The sequence below is a fragment of the Macaca thibetana genome, chromosome 7 (assembly GCF_024542745.1).
Source record: "Macaca thibetana thibetana isolate TM-01 chromosome 7, ASM2454274v1, whole genome shotgun sequence".
In the NCBI taxonomy this organism is placed as follows: Eukaryota; Metazoa; Chordata; class Mammalia; order Primates; family Cercopithecidae; genus Macaca; species Macaca thibetana.
In genome coordinates this window covers 113,964,082-113,986,553 of record NC_065584.1, presented here as the reverse complement: position 1 = coordinate 113,986,553, position 22,472 = coordinate 113,964,082, and the positions used below count along the sequence as shown (strand labels likewise).

The following is a 22,472-nucleotide window of genomic DNA, read 5'->3' as shown; positions in this document are numbered from 1 at the left end:
CACCTATTAAAACACAATACAGGCCAGGCACAGTGGCTAACGCCTGTAATCCCAACATTTTGAGAGGCCAACGCAGGTGGATCACCTGAGGTCAGGAGTTGGAGGCGAGCCTGAACCAATATGCTGAAAACGTGTCTCTACTAAAAATACAAAAATCAGCCAGGTGTGGTTGCAGATGCCTGTAGTCCCAGCTACTCGGGAGGCTGAGGCAGGAGAATAGCTTGAACCCAGGAGGCAGAGGTTGCAGTGAGCCAAGATCGTGACACTGCACTCCAGCCTGGACAACAGAGCAAGACTCTGTCTCAAAAAAAAAAAAAAAAAAAAAAAGCTTTAATAAGTAAATAAATAGGCCGGGCGTGGTGGCTAATGCCTATAATCCCAACACTTTGGGAGCCCAAGGCGTGAGGATCACTTGAGGTCGGGAGTTCAAGACCAGCCTGACCAACGTGAAGGAACTCCATCTCCACTAAAACTACAAAATTAGCCGGGTGCAGTGGCACACGCCTGTAATCCTAGCTTGTCAGGAGGCTGAGGCAGGAGAATCGCTTGAACCCGGGAGGCGGAGGTTGTGGTGAGTCAAGATTGCATCACTGCACTCCAGCCTGGGTAACAAAAGCGAAACTCTGACTCAAAAAAAAAAAAAAAAAAAAAACTAAATAAATACAATACAATACAATACAACACAATACAATACAATACAATACAATACAATACAGCTAATACGATTTACCTAAGAAGCTGTTGTACGAGCTGAACCAGAGGTAAACACCGTTTGCCAGAAGACTCACAGATTGCCATATTAACAAGGTCTTTATCCAATGCAGTCCTGCTTCTATGAAATGTTGAGGCATTTGCTTCCTGTTCATCAACTTCTTTTTCCTTCTGTGCTTCTTTTTTGGCTTCAATATCCTGGACTTCATAAACGGAAACTGTTAACAAGGGATCTCATTAGCAGGTGTGAAGGCACACAGGCTGGCTGAGCCCTGACCCCAGGGCCAAGCTATCCCAGCCTGTGTGTGCCACCGCACACACCTACCCGTGTAAGGCCCACACCTGCCCTGTTGGAAACCCCAACTCAATTATGCAGTTTCAGTGCCTTCGTTTTACAGATCCAAGGTCCAGGCGGCCTCTGCTGATGCTCTCCAGCCTCCTTCTGTGAAGTCCCTAAAATCCTTAACCCTGCTCCTGGCTCTCACAAACACCCATGGGATCCGCCCCACACACGCAGCATCCAGCTGCTTTGTGAGGACAAGAAGCTAGAATTCTCACACACACTGGTTCAAGTGTAAACGGCAAAGCCACTCTGGGAAACCATGAACAGCTACTTACCCCAGGACCTAACAAATTCCACTCCAAGTGTTTACCCTAAGGGAGAACATATGTTCACTGAAGTACTTGCACAAAGCACAATCGTGGCAGCTCTACACGGCCAAAAACCAGAAAGCCTGGGCGCGGTGGCTCACGCTTGTAATCCCAACACTTTGGGAGGCCAAGGTTGGGGGATCACTTGAGCTCAGGAGTTCGAGACCAACCTGTGCAACATAGTGAAACCTTGTCTCTACAAAAAAATCAAAAAACTAGCCGGGCATCGTGACCTGACTGTGGTCCCTGCAACACAGGAGGCCGAGGCGGATCGTTTGAGCCGAGGAGGACCAGGCTGCAGTGAGCCAAGATCAGGTCACTGTATCCAGCCTGGGTGACAGAGCAAGACCCTGTCTCAAAAAAAAAAATAAATAAAACAAACAAAAAACAATTAAATGTCCTTCAATAGGAGAATGAACTAACAACCAGCACTGCACCTATAAAATGGAAAACTTCCCAATAATAAAAACCAAGTCACAAGACACACAACAGTGTGAGTGAATCCGAAAATCCTTCTCCAAGGCAACGCAGGAAAGAGTGCAGCCTCTGCAGCTACATTGCTGCAACACTCAGAGCAGGAAAATGAATCTCATCTGAGGGCAGGGGAGCGTCCCCGTTGCGAGTGCCAAGGGGCACAGGGATCTTTCCGGGTGATGGGAACAGTCTACATGATGGACAGGTTACCTGTTAACTTCACTGAAACAGACAAAAACCCAGGATTGCACAATTAAATCATATCTCAGTAATTGTTTAAGTTAGCACATAAAAGAATTTAAAAAAATACTTGGATATGAGACAAGTTTAGTTTTACTGTTTTCAGTTATTCTTCGCGTGTGAGTGTGGTATTTCCGATCTCAGAGCACCACCAGGTCATGTGAGCCTCCAAGGCCATACCTGGATCTCTGCAGTAATGGCTGCATATAAGGCGGACTCCAACCCTCCAGCAGCCACCAAGCTGCCCACCAGAAGATCACTCATGAATTGACAACCTTGACTTATGTTCACGTCATTGCCTGAAACTGAAATAGAAAGTGTGTGCCAATTTGAATGAAACGCCATCCCCTCCCAGCACCCCGACCCATGCCCTCTCCTGTTCCTTCCCCAAGCCCACCTGCGCAGGGCAGGGGAGCAGAGAGTGCCCGGGCCCGCTCCTCGGTGCTGGGCAGCAGCACGGACCAGGCACTCTGCGGCATGGCCTCGGCGGACGACTGCACGGTGCTCAGCACGCCCACGCTGCTGGCCAGGGTCACCACCGTCTGCTTCAGGCTGTTCAGGAGGACGCTGCCCAGACCTAAACCACACAATTCAGGGTCAACCTGGTGACTAATGGCAGCATGCAACTGACAGGAGAAAAACAATTTTCACTTAGAACCCCTCAAAATGAGTGAATTTCAAAGTCTTATTAAACACGAAATAAACTCACTTTCAAGTATTATTTAAATAGATAAAGTAACGTATGAGATATGTTTTGTGATTTGTTTTTAAGCTCATCAGCTATCGTTAGTGTATTTTATGTGTAGCCCAAGACAATTCTTCCAGCGTGGCCCAGGGAAACCAAAAGACTGGACACTCCTGGAGCAGGGTTTTCACAGCACAGAGGAGAGAGGGGCCAACACTGGTCTCTCAGCTGAGCACCGCCTCCCCCCATCACCTGTGATCTCACCCAGTCACTTCTCCACACACAACAACAGTAAAACAGGAAGAATGCTGACACACTCATCATAGCAAAAATAACACAATCCATGCATGCTCTTCCTGCATGCCGAGGCTGACTTCCACCACAAACATAAAATAACCAGATCAAGTTGTTTCAGCCTCGCATCCATTATGAGCGTATTACAATCTTACTTTAAAATACTTCACCGAATAGGCTAAAGCCCATGCCCTTCAAAATACCTAAACCTTCTTACAAATCCCTAAGACACTTATAAAAGGAGTAAGAAGAAGGGAAATTGTGAACACCTGAAGTCGTAAAGATTCAGCGTTGCCACGGCCACGCACTCTTTCTCCTGGGGCGGGGGCCAGTCCGCGGAGCCGTCCACCCCCTCACTCACCTGCCGCAGCAGGAGATCCAGCTGCTCAAAAGTCACTGAGCAAATGTCCACCACAAAAGGGACACGGAGGCCAATGGACCACTCAGAACACGATGACCAGGCAAAGCTCTAAGAGGAAACGCGACAATCGAAAATGAATCTCCAAATGCAGCTGCTGGTCTGTTCCACAGGAGTCCCCAGCATGTGTGATGGAGCCGCCTTACATTATCACCTATCATCCCTCTAACCGCCCAGTACAATAGCAACTCTAACTGGACAATGAATTGTTAGACGCATAGAACACACACACTACCTTTCACAGTGAGAGAACAAGTCATCGGCAAAAATCTAGGAGATCTGTAGAATACCATCGACAAATTGGATCTAATTTACAGAACACTTCATCCAACAACAGCAAAATACATATACTTTTTTTTGTTGTTGTTGAGATGGAGTCTCGCTCTGTTGCCCAGGCTGGAGTGCAGTGGCAAGATCTCGGCTCTCTCCAAGCTCCGCCTCCTGGGTTCACGCCATTCTCCTGCCTCAGCCTCCTGAGTAGCCGGGAATACGGGCGCCCACCACCACGCCCGGCTAATTTTTTTTTATTTTTAGTAGAGATGGGGTTTCACCGTGTTAGCCAGGATGGTCTCGATCTCCTGACCTCGTGATCTGCCTGCCTTGGCCTCCCAAAGTGCTGGGATTACAGGCGTGAGCCACCGTGCCTGAACCATACATATACTTTTTAAGCACATACAGAATGTTTGCTAAGAGACAACATATCCTGAGACATAAATCTTGACACATTTAAAATAAATGAAATCATATACAGTTGGCTTTCCCTAAGAAATCATTAACAGAACAATCTGCAAACATTTCAAAATTTAAAAACATACTTAATAATCTATGGGTCAGGTTGGGTGCAGTGGCTCACGCCTGTAATCCCAACACTGTGGGAGGCCAAGGCAGGGGGATCACCTGAGGCCAGGAGTTCAAGACCAGCCTGGCCAACATGGAGAAACCCTATCTCTAGTGAAAATACAAAAAAATTAGCTGGGCATGGTGGCGGGCACCTGTAGTCCCAGCTAACCAGGAGGCTGAGGCAGGAGAATCACTTGAACCCGGGAGACAGAGGTTGCAGTGAGCCGAGATCATGTCATTGCACTCCAGCCTGGGCAACAACAATGAAACTCCATCTTGAAAAAAAATAATAATAATAATAATAATCCATGGGTCAAAGAACAATTCTCAAGAGAAATTACAAAATATTTTGAACATAAATGAAAACACACCAAAATTTGTGGGTTTAATTAAAGCACTGCTTAGAGGAAAATTTATAGCCTCAAATGATTATATATTACAAAAAAGATAGATGTAAATCAGCAATCTACGTTTCCACCTTAAGAAACTAGAAAAAGAGCAAAGTGAACGCAAAATAAGCCAAAGGGACAAATAACAAGATAAAAGCGGAAATCAATGAGATTGAAAGGAAAAAGCAAGGGAACAATTAATGAAACTAAAAGATTGTTCTTTGAAAAGATCAACAAAATTGAAAAACTCTAGCAAAACTGAGAAAGAAAAAAGCAGAAAAGATACAACTTACCAGTATCAGGAATGAATGAAGGGACATCACTGCAGGCCCCACAGACGTCAGACAGGTTAGCAAGAGACACCACGGAAAACTCGACACGTACAAATCAGACCATGTAGATAAGTAAAGCCATGTCTGAGAGCCACAAACCAGGAAAATCCTCCTAGAAACAAACAGGTAATCTGAATAGTTCTAGATCTGTTAAAGAAATGGAATTTGTAAAATCTTTTTTTTTTCCCTTGAGCTGGAGTTTCGCTCTTGTTGCCCAAGCTGGAGTGCAATGGTGCGATCCCGGCTCACTGCAATCTCCGCCTCCCGGGTTCAAGCGATTCTCCTGCCTTGGCCTCCTGAGTAGCTGGGATTACAGGTGCATGCCACCAAGCTCGACTGATTTTTTTTATTTTTAGTAGAAATGGGGTTTCAACATGTTAGCCAGGCTGGTCTCAAACTCCTGACCTCAGATGATCCACCCGCCTCGGCCTCCCAATGTGCTGGGATTACCGGCATGAGCCACTGCGCCTGGCGTAAAAAATTTTTTTTTTTTTTTTTTTTTGAGACGGAGTCTCGCTCTGTCGCCCAGGCTGGAGTGCAGTGGCCGGATCTCAGCTCACTGCAAGCTCCGCCTCCCGGGTTCGGGCCATTCTCCTGTCTCAGCCTCCTGAGTAGCTGGGACTACAGGCGCCCGCCACCTCGCCCGGCTAGTTTTTTGTATTTTTTAGTAGAGACGGGGTTTCACCGTGTTAGCCAGGATGGTCTCGATCTCCTGACCTAGTGATCCGCCCGTCTCGGCCTCCCAAAGTGCTGGGATTACAGGCTTGAGCCACCGCGCCCGGCCGTAAAATCTTATAGAAAGAAATCTCCAGGCTCAGATGGATTCAAAAACATTTAAAGAAGAAATAACACTAATTCTACACAATCCCTTATAGAAAACGGAAACAGAGGGAATACACGCCAATACTTTGTATAACGTCAGGTTCCCCCTGACAGAAAGTCAGACAAGACAGTATAATACAAAGAAAGACAACCACAAACCAACATCCCTGATGAGCATCAACAGAAAAATCCTCAACAACGTGTTAGCAAGTCAAAGTTAGCAAGATAGAAACAGAACAGGACCGGGCGCGGTGGCTCACGCCTCTAATCCCAACACTTTGGGATGCCAAGGAGGGTGGGTCACTTGAGGTCTGGAGCTGGAGACCAGGCTGGCCAATATGATGAAACCCCATCTCTACCAAAAAAAAAAAAAAATACAAAAATTAGCCAGGCGTGGTGGTGCACACCTGTAATCCAAGCTACTCAGGAGGCTGAGGCAGGAGAATTGCTTGAACCCAGGAGGCAGAGGTTGCAGAGAGCTGAGATTGCACCAATGTACTCCAGCCTGGGTGACGGAGCGAGACTCTCTCTCAAAAAAAAAAAAAAAAGAAAAGAAAAGAAAAGAAAAGAAAAGAAATAGGGTGGTAAATTGTGGCCAAGTGATGCGCATCCCAGGAATATGAGGCTTGGTCAGTATTTAAAAATCAGGCTGGTGCGGTGTCTCACACCTGTAATCCCAGCACTTTGGGAGGCCAAGGCAGGTAGATCACTTGAGCTCAGGAGTTCAAGACCAGCCTGGGCAACATAGTAAAACCTTATGTCTAAGGAAGAAAAAAAAAAGTTTAAGAAAAAAAAAGTAAAAATCATCAATATAATATACCATATTAACACACTAAAGAAGGAAAACTGCAGGACCATTTCATTTGAGATGATTAAAAGCATTTAACAAATTTTAACATCCATTCAGGATTCTTTAAAAGCTTCTAAAAGGGGGAATTAAAGAAACTGCCTTAATCTGGGAATAAGGCATCTACATAAACACCCGCAGCCAACATCACAGCTGATGGTGAAAGACTGAACTGCCCTCCCCCACAGTCCGGAGCAAGGCGGGGCGCCCACTGTCCCCTCTCCTACTCAGCTTCACACCGCAAGTCCTGGCCAGGGCAACCAGGCCGGGAAAAGACATAAAAGGCAGGCAGACTGGAAAGGAAGAAATGGAACTGCCCCTCTATACAGACAGTATAATTGTTCATGAAGAAAACCCAAGGAAACGACAATGAAGTTCATAATAAATGAGTTTAGCACAACTGTGGGATGTAAGAACAGCAAACAAAACTCAGTGGTATTTTCTATATACTGGTAATGAACAACTGGAAACCAAAATCCTCCTAAACACCAAATCAAGCTCTATATTCCGTACCTGGGCAGGCCCACAGGCAATTCCCACTGTGTGTTTGGTGTCCAGTCCCGGCAATGCTGCAGGTTCCGGCTTGGTCACGTGCAAGGTGTCAAAGTGCTGGCACTGGTCCTTGCTCCCTGAGCTGTGGACCTGGATGTCCTCAGTCAGAGCCAGGCAGTGGGTGGAGCCGGCAGCCACATCAATCACCTTCTTCCCTACAAGGAAAGAGGGATGCAGATGCAGCTTCAAGCCTAGGACTTCTGCTGCAAGAAAGACAGGTATTTCCACTCGGCCATTCAGGCCAGAAAGCTTTTAATATTAACTTCTTGAGGATAATCTGTTGCTTTAATATTAAGCACAATTCATTTGCTTTGGGTGTGTTATTAGAACTCCTGTATTTTGTTAGCTACAATTTGTTAGGACCCACGGCCTACAAAGATCATAATGCTAGGATATGAAAAGAACCTGTTCTCTTTTCTCCTCCTCATTCAGATTTTCATTCAGAGAGAAACAAGGTGCTTTTAATTAACTATTAGATCATATTCTCCCATCCCAGATATAACAATACACAGCACACTCTTCACTGAGGAAGGCTTCCTAAGAGGAAATCTATTTTTCTCTCAGAGTTAGGTGATATCAATATTTAAAACATTCTTTCTATTTAAACACTTATTAATTGTGTTTACCAGGAACACAAAATATTCTATTTTTCCTTTCTGGTAAATCTAACATGGCCAACACAAAGGGTGTTTCTCAGGAATGTCAACATGTAAAATAATTCAGTTGAAAAACCGCACTGCAGTAAGGGGAACAATTCTATCCTAGGATCCTACCGTAAGTTAACATCAGCAACAACAAAAGGTGTTTATCAACAGTAATTTAAATACTCTGAAAGTAAACGATTTCTATATCTAATGACCGTCGTAGCTTTCCTATACTAATGGAGAAGAATATAAATAAGAAGGCACATGAAATTAAAACATCACTTATCTCAGAAGCTCAGAACATAATACATAACGTATGGGCACACAAAACTCTCAGTCATCAAGATACTAACATGCTTTAAAACAAAACTCATGGAGAAAGGAACTGGCAAGTCTCACTTAAAAGTCCCACTTCCAAACCCACTTGGTAAAGAAGCAAACACACAAACAATGTGTGCAGTACCAGGACCCAACGAACTACAGCCCCCACACAGAGCGCAGCCCAAGGCCTGCTTCTGTGAAGACGCTGGTGTTGGAACACAGCCACGTCCGCCTGCTTCAAATACAATCCGGCCCTTTAAGAAAAAGGCCGCCCACCCCCCAGAGAGAGAACCCTGAAGAGTCCATCTGATGTACCTGTCGCTGCCTTTTCCCTTCTTCCCTACTTTCTTGTCAGCTTGCCTGCCCTTCCCCAGTGCTCGACTAGGATGAAGACTACCTCCCAACCACTAGGCCAAGTGGCACAGAAAAGTCCAGTTTTGCCTTAGAAAAATCCCTCCGCCATCACAGTTTTGATGGCCCCCACCCCAACTTCCTGCAGCGTAACGTCCCTAGTGAGAACACCATAGAAGAATTTCAGGGTCTTCTTGCGGAGGCCCCCATCCTCTCTGCCTGCACCCGCAGCCCACACTGAAGGCGCCGGCACTCATATCTACACACCTCGGCTTCCATCTCTTCCCTCCAACCACAATGCATGCGGGACACCTTTGCAACTGAGCAAGCAGGAAGCTCCCACCAAGGACGAGTTCACATCAGAGCGTCCCAGCTGGACCCAATCCCACGTCCTGATGTGGCCCCACAGCACAACGCACCCTCACAGTCTCAGTGTGTCTGCAGTACAAGTACAGGTGACCTCACCACTCAGAGGGAACCCTTCCTGAGTCCAGCCTGCTGAGGGACGAATGGGTGCCTGCCATGGAAAGTGGCGATGTTTGTAAAACTCAATGGGTTTAAATTAAACTTGGTAAGAATAATTCAAAGTCATTTGTAATAGAGATACACCCACTTTCCAATTAGTATCAATCCCTGTACCAAGCCGGCTGTCAAAGTTTCTTTTTTTTTAATTTTTAAAATTTATTTATTTATTTATTTACTTATTTATTTATTTGAGACGGAGTCTCGCTCTGTCTCCCAGGCTGGAGTGCAGTGGCCGGATCTCAGCTCACTGCAAGCTCCACCTCCCGAGTTTACGCCATTCTCCTGCCTCAGCCTCCCGAGCAGCTGGGACTACAGGCGCCCGCCACCTCGCCCGGCTAGTTTTTCGTATTTTTTAGTAGAGACGGGGTTTCACCGTGTTAGCCAGGATGGTCTCGATCTCCTGACCTCGTGATCCACCCGTCTCGGCCTCCCAAAGTGCTGGGATTACAGGCTTGAGCCACCGCGCCCAGCCAGCTGTCAAAGTTTCTCATGACAGTCCATTCACGGGATGTCGGGTCAAGAACACAAAACCTGCAAACTTTAAAACATCACTAAAGAAACCGTCCTGAAGGGTTTTAACAGTTTACGTTTGTACTCACCTCGCAAGCCTTCTAAGAGTTTTGGATAACGAACATGTCCCTCTGGTCCGTGTCCAAGTCTCTGGTTGTCACCTTTTCCCCATGAATAAACTTGGCCATCTTTCGTCAAAGCGATGGAAAACTGACTTCCACAGCAGACTGACCACATCCAAGTCTTGAAGCTTTTCAATCAGCTTTGGGGTTTTGCAGCCATCACTAGCACCTCTGCCCGATTTACCACAGTCACCATCTCCCCAGGACCACACTTGCCCTAAAAAATACAAATGCATTTAAATAACAACAACTGTGCATTTTAATGAAAAATTTTAAATGACTGACAATAATCTAATAAAAAACGCACACTAATGTAGACCACCCATGTGCACAGTTAATACTACAAGGGAGGCTACTGAGCAAATGAAATCTAGGTGACACCTGAGGTTGATATAGAAGCAAGAAAGAAAGGGAAGGCGGAGTTTTCTTTTTGTTTTCATTACATGAAGAACCAAGTCCTGACTCTTACTAGCCTGGGCTCAATGTTCACTGCTTCACAGAACCAAAGGCCCACTGCCTCCGTGAGACACAGTAACTGGGGCCCGGCACACTGCAGACGCTTGCGGACCACCCTCCCATTTGCCTGCCTGCTTCTGTTGCCACCGTGCTGACCGCTGGTCAACCGTACCACTGTACGTGTTCCCAACTGCATATATCAGCATAATTATGTAAGCTGATTAAATATTACATAAAGGGATAAAATACATTTGCAAAAGTAAATAGTTTTATTTTTACTGTGAAAAATAAGCTGAAAACTTTGCAAAAACTTAATGAAAGTGAACTGCTAAAAACCAAAATTGTTAGGCTGGGCACGCTGGCTCATGCCTGTAATCCCAGCACTCTGGGAGGCCAAGGCCAGCAGATCACTTGAGCCCTGGAGTTCAGGATCAGCCTGGGGACCAAGACGAAACTCTGTCTGTACTGAAAATACAGAAATTAGCCAGGCATGATGGTGAACATCCATAATCCAGCAGAGGTATGAGAATTACCTGACCCCAGGAGGTGGAGGTTGCAGTGAGCCGAGACTGCACCACTGCACTCCAGCCTGGGTGACAGAGCGAAACTCTGTCTTCCAAAAAACAAACAAACAAAAAAAAAAGTGAAATTACATAAAGGTGAAAACTGTAAAAGATCAGGAAAAAGAAATCAGAGAAGATATCAGATTGCTCCACAAGTTCCCACATTCTATTTTGTAATAACTAAAGATAGGCAAATATTTTCCTCAACGATCAGATGGTAAATATTTTTAGCCTCTCTGGGCTTTCTGTCCCAACGACCCAGCTGTGCCACTGTCACAGGAAAGCAGCCACAGACAATGCATAAATGAGTGGGCAAGCCGGCACACCAATACAACTCCACCTGCAAAAGCAGGCCGACCCCGAGCGAACCGGAAACTGGAGATGACACACTATGACGTGGTCAATGAAAGCAGCACAGCAGACCCGCACACAGAGATCAGAGGTGCACTTCCACACGCTGTGCTGAAGATTATGCTGTTCACGTAGCCCGCCTGGGCATTTCCCACTGTCCCCCAAGGCCAGACTGCAGGGTAGGATACTTCTACCGTAACTGTCGCCTCAGAAAATAACGGCACAGCAGGGACACTTCCCTACAAGATCTGCACCAAAGAAACACCAGTGTGAGGAAGACGCTGTCCGCAGCCTGTTCAAGGCAGTTTACTCAACGTATCATCACAAACTTCAACTAAAGTAGCAACTACACTAAAGAACGCAAAGCTAGTCTCCTAACACAGTTCCGACCTCACAAAACTTTTAACCAGGAAATATTTTAAGGTCTACCCCTCACTCGATGTAAATGACGAGATGTCAAATTGAAAGCTCCTTGAGAGCAGGAGCCTTTCAGAGGAGACCACCTTTGCTCTAGGACTCACAGTAGCAGAAACAGGATGGCTCTGACAACGTCTGTCCCGGCAACGGCAGCGGGACCTATGCATATAGGGAAGTATCTGAAATGATTTTTCATCTTTGACCTAAGAAATGCCCAAGAGTCACTCAATTATCAATCTGCCATTCAACTTCTGCAGGAGAGAAAGCAAGCTGACAGGTCCCAGCTGATTTCACAGAAAGACTCCACAACGCCAGAGACACACAAGATGCCAAGGACAGACCCCCACAATACTGACAGACGAGTCGTTTCTAAAAAATTAACGTCACTTTAACCATCAAACCTCATCATGTACCCCTGAAAAAAGATGAGGATGATCTCAGTTAGGAACACAAACCCAAAAGCAAAATTCAAAGCAAGCAGATACCGCAGCGTCAGACTACAGAACACGGAAAGACTTAGCAGGGATTACCACACGGAATCAAGAGTGGCCGAACGTTAAGAAATGTAACAATACTAACCAGAGACAATTCAGAGTGTCAATCATTCCATCCCAACTCTCATGCTTAAAAAATAAAATGCCCACACAGGAATGCCCACACAGCTGCTAACCTGCTGACAGGCCCCAGGCAAACAAGCCCTGTCAAATCAATAAGCTCCCACCTCAACTACTTAGATAAACAACAGCAAAATAAACTCAAAGCAAGCATAGGGAAGAAAATAATATAAATATATATATACACATATATAACCACCGCGGCCTCTTCACCAATGCCACTGATCCCACACCCACTGGACGACAGGGTGGGCGGCCTCGTGAGGCCCACTGTACTCATCTCACTTCCTCCAGGGAAGCTGCCAAGCGTGTCCTCGAGGCCCTGTCCTGGGTGGCGAGAGCTCTATGTACCGTTCTCAGTGACAGCCAGGGTGTGAGCGTCCCCACTCCCACACGCCACATCGATGACCTTCAGTCCTTTAAGCCCAGCTACCAGCATTGGAATGGCCTCGTCCTCACTGGAGCCTTCAAACAGATAGGACGGCTGTTCCTAAGTCCTGTGAGAGGCCACCTCCTGCTGCATGCTCCCACTCATGCAGGGCAGACGCACCGTGGCCCAGCCGGCTGTAGTTCCCGCGGCCCTCGGTGTACAGCTCCCCCTCAGCAGTGATGGCCGCGCTGTAAGTGCTCCCGCAAGCGATATGCACCCCGTGCATCCCGGCCTGCTTTCCAGAGAAGGCGGAGATCACCTTAGGCTCCTCCAGAGGCCTTGGGGAGGAAGGGAATAAACATGAATGCCCTTCTTCTTGGTGTTATTTCTTATTAGTGTTAGCAAAGGAAATTCACTATCCAAATGGAGACCATGAGAGCATCAGGCCAGTTTCCCCTTCCAGGTACCTTATAAAATAAGGAAGAGAGAATTTGAACACCTAACACCTCCATGACTTTTTGTTAAGTTGGAACCTGACGCCAAGCATGGTATCCAGTAGAATTACAAAAACAGTGTGAAAGACTTGTACAATAGGCCGGGCACGGTGGCTCACACCTGTAATCCCAGCACTTTGGGAGGCTGCGGTGGGCGGATCACCTGAGGTCAGGAGTTTGAGACCAGCCTGGCTAACGTGGTGAAACCTCATCTCTACTAAAAATACAAAATTAGCTGGGAATGGTGGCAGGTCCCTGTAATCCGAGCTAACTGGAAGGCTGAGGCAGGAGAATCGCTTGAACCCGGGAGGCAGAGGTTGCAGTTAGCTGAGATCATGCCATTGCACTCCAACTTGGGCGACAAGAGCAAAACTCCATCTCAAAAAAAGAGACTTCTACAGTAAAGTCCACCGCAGCTTTCTTCACAATGGCCCAAAACCACGGTCCATCTGCAACAGAAGGAAGGAATTACCCACACACCCAGCAATGCACCTGATCTCAGGACATCATGCTACGTGAAAGACGCCAGAAACAAAACACCACACGCTGTATGGCTTTGTTTACCTTCAATTATGGAAAAGACAAAATAGTAACAACAGAGGGCAGATCGGAGGTTGTCAGCAACTGGAGGGAGGAAGTGGGGATCAACTCAAAGGGTACAAACAGGGCCCTGGAAGCGACGGGCACGCCCCATGTCTTGATGGTGGTGACTCCGCAGCTGAGGGCACTGGCCAAAACCCATCCAACTCTACACCCGAAACTCTGTCATCTGGTTGTACGTAAGCCTCAAAGCTGACTGACATTTATAGGTATTTGTTAAATGAATGTGGATGGAATGAAGCCAGCACTCTGCAGTCTGTATTTTACAAATGAAAACTATGAGGCAGTGGGGATTAGGGTAGAGAAGTCTTACTAGTTGAAGAAATTGCAAAGTTAACAAAATATCCTATGCTTAGGATCCAGAATACGTTCCTACGATGGATGACATTTTCTTGAGAATCTTTAGAAGCCAGGCCTCTCCAAAGGCATGGTTTACTCACTTTGTGACCTACTAGTCTGCAAAATACACACAGTGGCACAGGCACACACAGCGACAGTCCAATGACTCTACCCGAGTACAACCTCTCCCTTATTCAGCTTAAGTTTCAACTTCCCCAAAAGGTTATCTCCAGCTTCTGCCATCCGCACTGATCTCTCTTCCTTCCTTGAAGTCCTAGAATAAGGGATAAGTTACTCATTCTAGCACTTGCTCGCACTGAGAATTGCTTTACTATGAAATATTTTATACAAAGTCAGTAATACCTAAAGGAAATAAGCAGATAGACCACCCTGTCCTGTACCTCAATGCCTTTCAAGTCCTGTGTACCCCATGTCAATCCCAGCCCTTGGGATCCAGTGTGAGAGTAACAGCTATAAATGCCATGGAGATCGAACTTTTGTTTTTCACTCGTTTTACATTTGTCTGAATCCCTTACAACACTGTCAGGGTTGGGCTGTTCTGAGCTTGGCATACATGTACCACACGATACACATCACTCTGCTTTTCTCCCAGTTTGGGATATTCCCAGCGGATGCCATTGGCAATGATGCCCTCAACTCCACCCTGTGGTGTGCATGTCCCCTGCCCTCCAGGCTCCTCTCAAGGGACACAAGGGCAGTCATGACTACGCTCATTGCACATTCTGCACTGTCCGCTCCCTGCTCAGGGCTCCGGCCCACATGAAATGGGCTTGCTGGGTTGGTGTGTACATACATCCTTCATTTTAACCTAATGTCAGAGTTCCACGCACAACAGCAAAGTACAAGAGGGTTCCCATCACTCATGGGGCTGGCAGACCTCCCAATTTTTACAACCTGGCATTCATAACAACTTTATTTCTGTTCTTTCACAATAAAAAGTTCCACCGAATAGGATAATATTACGAAGAAACTGCTGACTTTTGTTCCTGTAAAAATAACCTAATGGTTCAAGGAAAGGGAGACAACCTTATCTATGGGAGGCAGGGGGAATTGTTTGTGAAGGAAGGAACAGTGCTGCGGGATTTGTTCTGGCAAACTCCACAGTGGGGATGCGGTTTGAGTAGAGAGAAGGCGGCCAAGGCTGCACGGGGTGGAGAAGAGCAGAAAGGCCGAATCCCATTGCCTTCCACACATGGGCAGAGAGTTCCTCAGCCGTCACCAAGGAGGGGGCATATCACAGTGTCCCGCTCCACCCCAGCGCTGCACGTCGGGGCAGCTGGAAAACACCTGCACACACTCCTGCGCTCCAGCCTGTCGAGGATATGGCAACATAAAAGGACAGTGTGTCCCTGCAGGAATGAGCGATACATACACAGTGTCCCCATGGCCCAGCCGTCCGCCATCCCCAAAGCCCAGAAGTACACCTCTCCAGTGGCAGCCAAGGCTACGCAGTGGTGACCATCAGAATGGGCAGCAATTTTTACAATGTTTCTGGAGGCAAGGCCTTGGACCAGCTGTGGGGCCTAAAAAAAGAAAAATAGGAAGAAAAGTCGTCATCAGTCCAAGGAAAATGAAATCAGCGCAGCTCTCCTTTATCATGCATCCCCAAGCAAAGCCTGCTCTAACCGGAAGTGGGGCATAAGTCTCTGCGGGCCACGGGGCCAGCTCTCCAGCCCTTCCCACCCAGCACCAACAGAACAGCGGGCAGCCTCCAAGTGCTCCGCGGCAAGACCAGAGCCGATGCGGGGGCAGGGCAGGCTACTCCTTGCGACAGAGATGTGCAGCCGACAGGGAGGAACACCCTGCTTTAATGAAAACGTGCCACGTCCCAATTTGTCACTATCCCCATGAGGCCCAACTCCCTCATCTGTCACCTGCCTGGCCACAAAATCAAATGAGTTTACACATGGAAAATGAGTTTACAAACGGGAATCTCATGATTAGCAATGAGTTTCACTGTAAGGACTTCCTAACCTTCACAACCCAAATCTTGACAATATTACAGCTGAGACCATTAAACATAATATACAATAAACAGAAGCTTCTCAATCTTCACAAATCAAATGGCTTCAAGAAAGACCAGAGCTTGTGCATCTGCAGTACAGACCCTGCCCGCCAAGGGAACACTGTAGGCACAGTGCCCAGAACACACACCAGTGTGGCACTATTGTAGGCCTGTGTGTACACATGGCCATTGCGTGACAGAATCAGGAAGCGCTTCTCTGCACAGGCAATCTGTGTGACTCCCACGTTGGCCAGGCCTTCACACTGGATCGGACCAATCACATTGGCATAGTATTTCCATCCTATTAACCCCCAACCTGTGACCTCTTGCAATGATCCCTGTAAGATAAGAAAGTAAACGTTTTCTTTTACAACAGCAAAAGAAAAAAAAAAAAAAAAAAAGACTGGGAGTAACACTGAGATATTATAAGCTAAAAACAAAGCAAATAAAGAGAAAATATGCTGATTCAAAACATCAAAATAGCTGGTACCACGCCGTATTACCTCATTTAACAGGTATGATGAAGCGACTGAACAGGTTAGTTTTCCATTTCCATCGCGTTTCATTTTAACAGAGCCCATTAAAAAGTAGTATCAACGCCCTTAAATACTAATATACTTTAAAATGCTCAAACTACATCAGGGTCACCATTTTGTGCTTTAGGAGGCAAAATCCCAAAAGCCCACACACGAGGCTGGGAGACCAGCATCCGTGTCGGTGGTGAGAGAAATCAAGTTGTGCAGGAGCAACCTGGTGACAACCAGGCCACACTAGGTGCATCCCCACCTGCGCATGGGCACGGGCACACACGTGTGCACACATGGAGCACACGTGTTCCAGGGCAGGCCCTGCAGCACTATTTGTGTTTGTTTTATTGTTATTGTTATTGTTGTTTGAGAAGGAGTTTCACTCTTGTTGCCCAGGCTGGAGTGCAGTGGTGCCATCTCAGCTCACTGAAACTTCCGCCTCCCGGGTTCAAGTGATTCTCCTACTTCAGCTTCCCAAATAGCTGGGATTACAGGCACGTGCCACCATGCCCGGCTAATTTTTGTAGGTTTTAGTAGAGATGGGGTTTCTCCAAGTTGGTCAGGCTGGTCTAAAACTCCCAACCTCAGGTGATCCCACCACCTCGGCCTCCCAAAGTGCTGGGACTACAGGCGTGAGTCACCACACCAGGCCCTCAGTGCTATTTGTATAGCAACATTGTGGCAATAAGCCCAAGTGTCCACCAATAAGAGACTCACTAAACAAAGATACATAAAACTCACATCGGCACACTGAATACTAAGTTGCTTTATAAAAACAAAGAGCCACACTCTGATAAAGTACTCCAGTACAAATGGTTAGTAAAAAACACACCACAAGTAATGCAACCTGCTACCACTAGCTACTCATTCCAGAGAACACGGAGGTTACAGAGGAGACTGAAAAGTCAGAGGGAGCAGGTGGGAAACTGGGTAGAAGGGTGGGCAGGGAAAGCGACAGTGTGTCTCTGCCTAGGTTTGATTTTTGAGCCATGTGACCGTATTCCTAATTTTTTTTTTTTTTTTTTTTTTTGAGACAAAGTGTGGCTCTGTTGCCCAGGCTGGAGTGCAATGGCGGGATCTCAGCTCACTGCAACCTCCACCTCCCGGGTTCAAACCATTCTCCTGCCTCAGCCTCCCGAGTAGCTGGGACTACAGGCGCCCGCCACCACGCCCGGCTAATTTTTTGTATTTTTCGTTGAAATGGGGTTTCACCATGTTCGCCAGGATGGTCTCGATCTCCTGACCTTGTGATCCATCCACCTCGGCCTCCCAAAGTGCTGGGATTACAGGCGTGGGACACTGCATGGGGCCTCCTTTTTTTTAATGACTGTAAAACAAAATAAATACTCTTCATATTAGAAAAAAAATGTTAGAAAAATCGATTCAAAACTAAGATTACTGTTACACCCTGGCAAAGTTCACCACCATTCCCAAACGCAATTTTCTCATTGACATAATGAGATACAACAGCATGCATGAGGTCCTCAGCGGGCCTGCACCCTACAGGTGCTCCACACACGCAAATCACTACTATTACCATTACTATTACATGACAGATAGAATATAGAATGATACTGTCACTACTATAACCAGCATTACATACTAAGACAGCCCGCCTTCGGAGTATAAAGAAGGCTGTGGAACCCCCTGCAGAAGGTGGGAGGGCCTGGGGCTGTGGCTAACGGGGAGCTCTCTGGGGCTGTGCTACCTGAACCTGGAACCTGGGCCCCCAGGTTGGGTCCCTAGGCCTGTGCACCTCAGCTTGCTCATCACTCACTCTCCACACGGGAAACACCTTCCACTGCAAACACATTTAAAACCACAAGCCAGCTCCCCCATCAATAACAGAAAACCAAGTCTCCACACGGGCCCAGGATGAGAACCTAGAGGTGGTACTAGCCACAAAACACACGGAGAACGTGGTTCTTGCACACACCTTACGAGACGTCGGAGCGCTACACAGCGGAGGCAAACGGTGTAGCCAGACGGTCTAAATGGGCCATGACGACAACCACGGTCTGTCCCAGATCAGTGGCAAGCTCGCTGTCTTGGGGAAGGGTGAGGTACCTCAGGAAACTCTCGCTGGGGCTCAGAGGGCCAGACAAAAGCTAGAAAGGAAAAGTAAACACACATTCAGAAATGGTGGGAAAAATTAAAGTAACACAATTAGCCCTTAATAAAATAAAAAACCACTCTTTATATTTTGGTATTTACTCGTGTGGCCCATCAAATGACCATGTCGATGATACAGTTATACTACACATCTATATATTTATGCAGCATATAAACTGACTGCACAAATGTCTAAATTTGCTGTATACACGTCCACAACATTGACGGTGCATGTATACACTTAAGATACCACAGGTTAGTTGAGTCCACACAGATTACCAACACAACCAAACCACCCCGCAGGCCTAGGACCCCTGGAGAAAGGCAGAACCACCTCTGGGGGAACCCAGCGCAGCATCTCAAGCTGGCCTTGAAATCCAAAACCAAAACCTTTACTTTAATCTAAACCTTGCCAGCTCTGGAGAACACCTATTTTCATTTGCAAATTAAATCCTAATTCTAATTCTTCTACAGGCAGAAGAGCCCGACGATTATTCAAGACTGCCAAATAATAGAAAAATAAACCAAAGCACGATACTGGAATGCCTAAGACTTTCCCGAAAAGACTGGCAAAATCCAACCTGTACTTGACCTGTAAGGACCAGCAGTCCTGGAGGTTCAGGCCCAGGGCCCCGCACACCTGCTCCTCCCTGAGCGCGGCATCCACACCTGTTATGGGGGGAGCTGGTACTCAACAGAGTGACAACTCAGGTGACATGCCCTGCACAGAGCCCAGTACACAGGAAGGGCCAACAAAGCAGGCCACTGTTTTCGTTGTTCTTTTCTGGTATTGATTTAAAAGTGCGTGTTTCAAGCTTGGTTCTGTGCTGACAAGGAAGTCGGTGCTCACTGATTCAAGTCTTCTCCACAAACAAGTGACCTCCCACACCTGTCTCATCTGACTCGCTGCTGTTTCCACCAAATATGCACACAGCAGAGAAAAACACTGCCGTGGACACGCATGCTGGTCTTACTTAAAAAATAACAAGAATCCAGTGCCACCTAAACACAAAGTTCCATCATGACACTCACGTGCATGTCACCCTCGGAGTGGGGCGTATCCTTCCTGCAAATGATGCTCTGGAACCTTTGCAGCAAGGGCAAAAGCGGGGCATTGGTGCCCTGGGTGGGAACGCTCATTGTCAGTCTCCTGTGCCCCGCTGTCCCACAGCTGAAGCAACAACAGGATGGTAGACAACATTTGGCTAAAGGAGAAAAGATATTCATTCCTAGTAAAAACACATTAACTTTTTTTTTTTTTCATGGTTAATCAAAAATAAAAGCAAACAGCTATATAGAAGTGAAGAAATACTTGGGATCTGGAAGGAAATGAAAGTAAAGCCGTGCTAATTAAATCACTGAATTGACACTGAGATTTTAGCACACAACATCGCCTTCTGCTGATAGGAAAGACCAGTTAAGAAGCTCAAAGAGCACGTTTACATGAAAGCTCTAGGATCTTAAATTCATGGAATAAAAACAATTAAATGAGGAAAACTGAAAGAAAAAAAAAGAACAGTTCCCAGACTAGAAAACCGAGCATAAAAAAGGAGGTGAAGAAAAGGTAAAGAGAGAGCGAGCTCTGGGACGTGGTTCTCTGATTACAGAGCACCACACATCTGCTGCAGTCACAAACCATTCAGTGAAATGCGCACAGTGCTACAGGTATGTGGATACAGACGCACTTCCCCAAAGTGTTCCCAGTCTGCGCCAGCCCTCACCTCAGCGTGCCTCTCTGCATAGCCAGCTCCAGCAGGATGACCAGGGCCAAGTGCTGGTCCTGCAGGGGGACGCTTCTGGTCCTTTGGCGCCTGGCGTTCCGTGAACATCCCTGAAATGAAAGCAGAGGATGCAGGAACAAAGCGACCTCCAGAGACAGCATGCTTACAATCACACTGCACGTTTCCTACACGCTCCCTCCCAAGGAAGGATGTATTTTTAATATTTAGAATCAAGTTTCTCAGACTTGCTACTCAAATTTATTCAGAGGCTTTAAAGTGTACAACTAGCTTACAAAAATGTATTTGAAGTATTCATTCAGATACTATATTACAGTAGATGACATACTCCAAGTGTGTGAAGCATAAAATAATTTATCTCATTATCCAAAACATGAGAAGAAGAGTATCTAGCTATGTTTTCTAGTTTCCATGTCATGTAAGACTGCAACAGTATCAACATTCTCCTACAGAATCAGAGAAACACTTTCTAAAACCACCTGAGAATCTGGAGGCAAAATGCTATATTTTGCAGAGCTGTATTTCTCCTCTATCAAAAGCAAATAGGAGAAATATTGCTGAATTCTTTTTCTCAGCAAGGAACATCCCTGAGAAAGAGAATGCGCCCTGAAGGTAGGCCTATAAACGGCTCCTTTAGAAGCGTGTGCCGTCTTTTATGGTCGAAGCCGAAGGGATGAAGTAAGCCCTGGTCTCCTGTAGCGCTCCCAGGCTTATTAGGACAAGCTCAGACAGGAAACACAAGAACCTCCGAGAAGGGCACTGGGTACCTGGAAGACAGAAATCTTTGCTCTGAAATGAGAAATATGAACGTGACAAGACACAGACATGTAACAGGACACACAGTCCTTCCAAGAGAAAGCACATGGGTCAAGTGTGGTCAGAGGAGGTGGGCGAGTCACTTCGGGTCAGGAGTTGGAGACCAGCTTGGCCAAAATGGCAAAACCCCATCTCTACTAAAAATACAAAAATTAGCCAGGCGTGGTGGTGCACGCCTGTGGTCCCAGCTACTTGGGAGGCTGAGGGAGAATTGCTTGAACGTGGGAGGTGGAGGCTGCAGTGAGCCAAGATTGTGCCACTGCACTCCAGCCTGTCCTGGGCGACAGAGCGAGACTCTGCCTCCAAAAACAAAAAACAAAAAACCAAAAAACTATTACTCAGCAATAATGACACGTGCAATAATCCCCTTGGGAAAATGTCAAGGGGATTATGCTGAGTGAAAAAACTCAATCTTGCTTGAGGCCAGGAGTTCAAGACAAGCCTGGGAACAATAACAAGACCGGGGTCTCTACAAGTACAAAATTAGCTGGGAGTGTTGTCGTGCATCTGTGGTCCCAGCTACTCAGGAAGCCGAAATGAGAGGACTGCTTGAGCCTAGGAGTTTGAGGCTGCAGTGAGCTATGATTATATCACTGCACTCCAGCTTGGGCATCAGGGTGAGACCCTGTCTCCAAAAATTACAATAATAACAATAAAAAATTTAAAAACCAATGTCAAAAAATCACATAATAGACACAGAGAACAGATGAGTGGTTGCCAGCAGTTAGGGTGGGGAGAGAAGACGTGAATGTGGGTATAAAGGACCCCTGTCCATGTACCCTGATTGCAGCGGTGGTCTCAGGAAATCCACACGTGAAAAATTTGCCAAGAAATACACACACCATTGAGAGCATGTAAAACTGGGAAGACCTGAAGAAGACAGGCAGACTGTCAGAGTTAACACCCTAGTTGTGGTGACTGTGCCGTAGTTTGCAACTGGCTACCATTGAGGGCAATGGGGCGAACAGTAAAAGGAACCTCGATACTATTTCTTACAACTGTATGTGAATCCACAATTATCTCAAAAAAAGGCTTTTATTTTTTTAATTTTAGGAATTCTTCCAATTAATGAAAGATATATTCCAATAAATCCATCAACACTATGTCATCACAAAGGAAACAGCACAGAGAAAAACCAGCTGGGCTCTCAGTCGTTTCTGCAGCTGAGGGAACTCAGTCTGATTTGACAAACACACAACACTGCTTGGAGAATCTGAGCACCTACCGCCCACCCATACATGACACTCTGATTCACGACCATCACAGCCGGTCAGGAAGGAGGGAAAGAACCACGGCACTCCTATTACCAAATGGGTAGGA

At 46.5% G+C, this 22,472-nt stretch overlaps 1 protein-coding gene and 1 pseudogene across 4 annotated transcripts; both read right to left on the bottom strand.

Moving 5' to 3' along the window:
- Positions 1-1,596: 1,596 nt before the first annotated feature.
- Positions 1,597-17,791, bottom strand: LOC126957905 (E3 ubiquitin-protein ligase HERC2-like). Of its 4 annotated transcripts, none has more exons than XR_007727009.1 (6): positions 17,730-17,791; positions 16,108-16,296; positions 15,326-15,476; positions 7,217-7,410; positions 4,996-5,146; positions 2,487-2,653 (listed from the first exon to the last, which is right to left on the bottom strand). XR_007727009.1 is itself a non-coding variant. In XM_050795843.1 (6 exons), the coding sequence occupies exons 1-6, from the start codon at positions 17,739-17,741 to the stop codon at positions 2,633-2,635; spliced, it is 675 nt and encodes a 224-aa protein (XP_050651800.1). In that variant the 5' UTR covers positions 17,742-17,791; the 3' UTR covers positions 2,487-2,632. The 4 variants fall into 4 exon arrangements, 2 of the variants coding, with proteins under 2 accessions (XP_050651801.1, XP_050651800.1); XM_050795843.1 differs by lacking the exon at positions 4,996-5,146 and adding an exon at positions 3,417-3,524; XR_007727010.1 differs by lacking the exon at positions 2,487-2,653 and adding an exon at positions 3,479-3,524.
- On the bottom strand, positions 17,738-20,479 carry LOC126959266 (E3 ubiquitin-protein ligase HERC2-like; annotated as a pseudogene).
- Between the last annotated feature and the right edge of the window lie 1,993 nt (positions 20,480-22,472).

What these genes read in the sequence shown, in the direction of transcription:
- LOC126957905 (XM_050795843.1), bottom strand. An exon ending in CCTACAATAGTGCCACACTG is followed by an intron (nt 15,477 to 16,107) that starts GTGTGTGTTCTG and finishes TTCTTTTTTTAG; the next exon opens with GCCCCACAGCTGGTCCAAGG. An exon ending in CTGGGCCATGGGGACACTGT is followed by an intron (nt 7,411 to 15,325) that starts GTATGTATCGCT and finishes CTTTCCTTGTAG; the next exon opens with GGAAGAAGGTGATTGATGTG.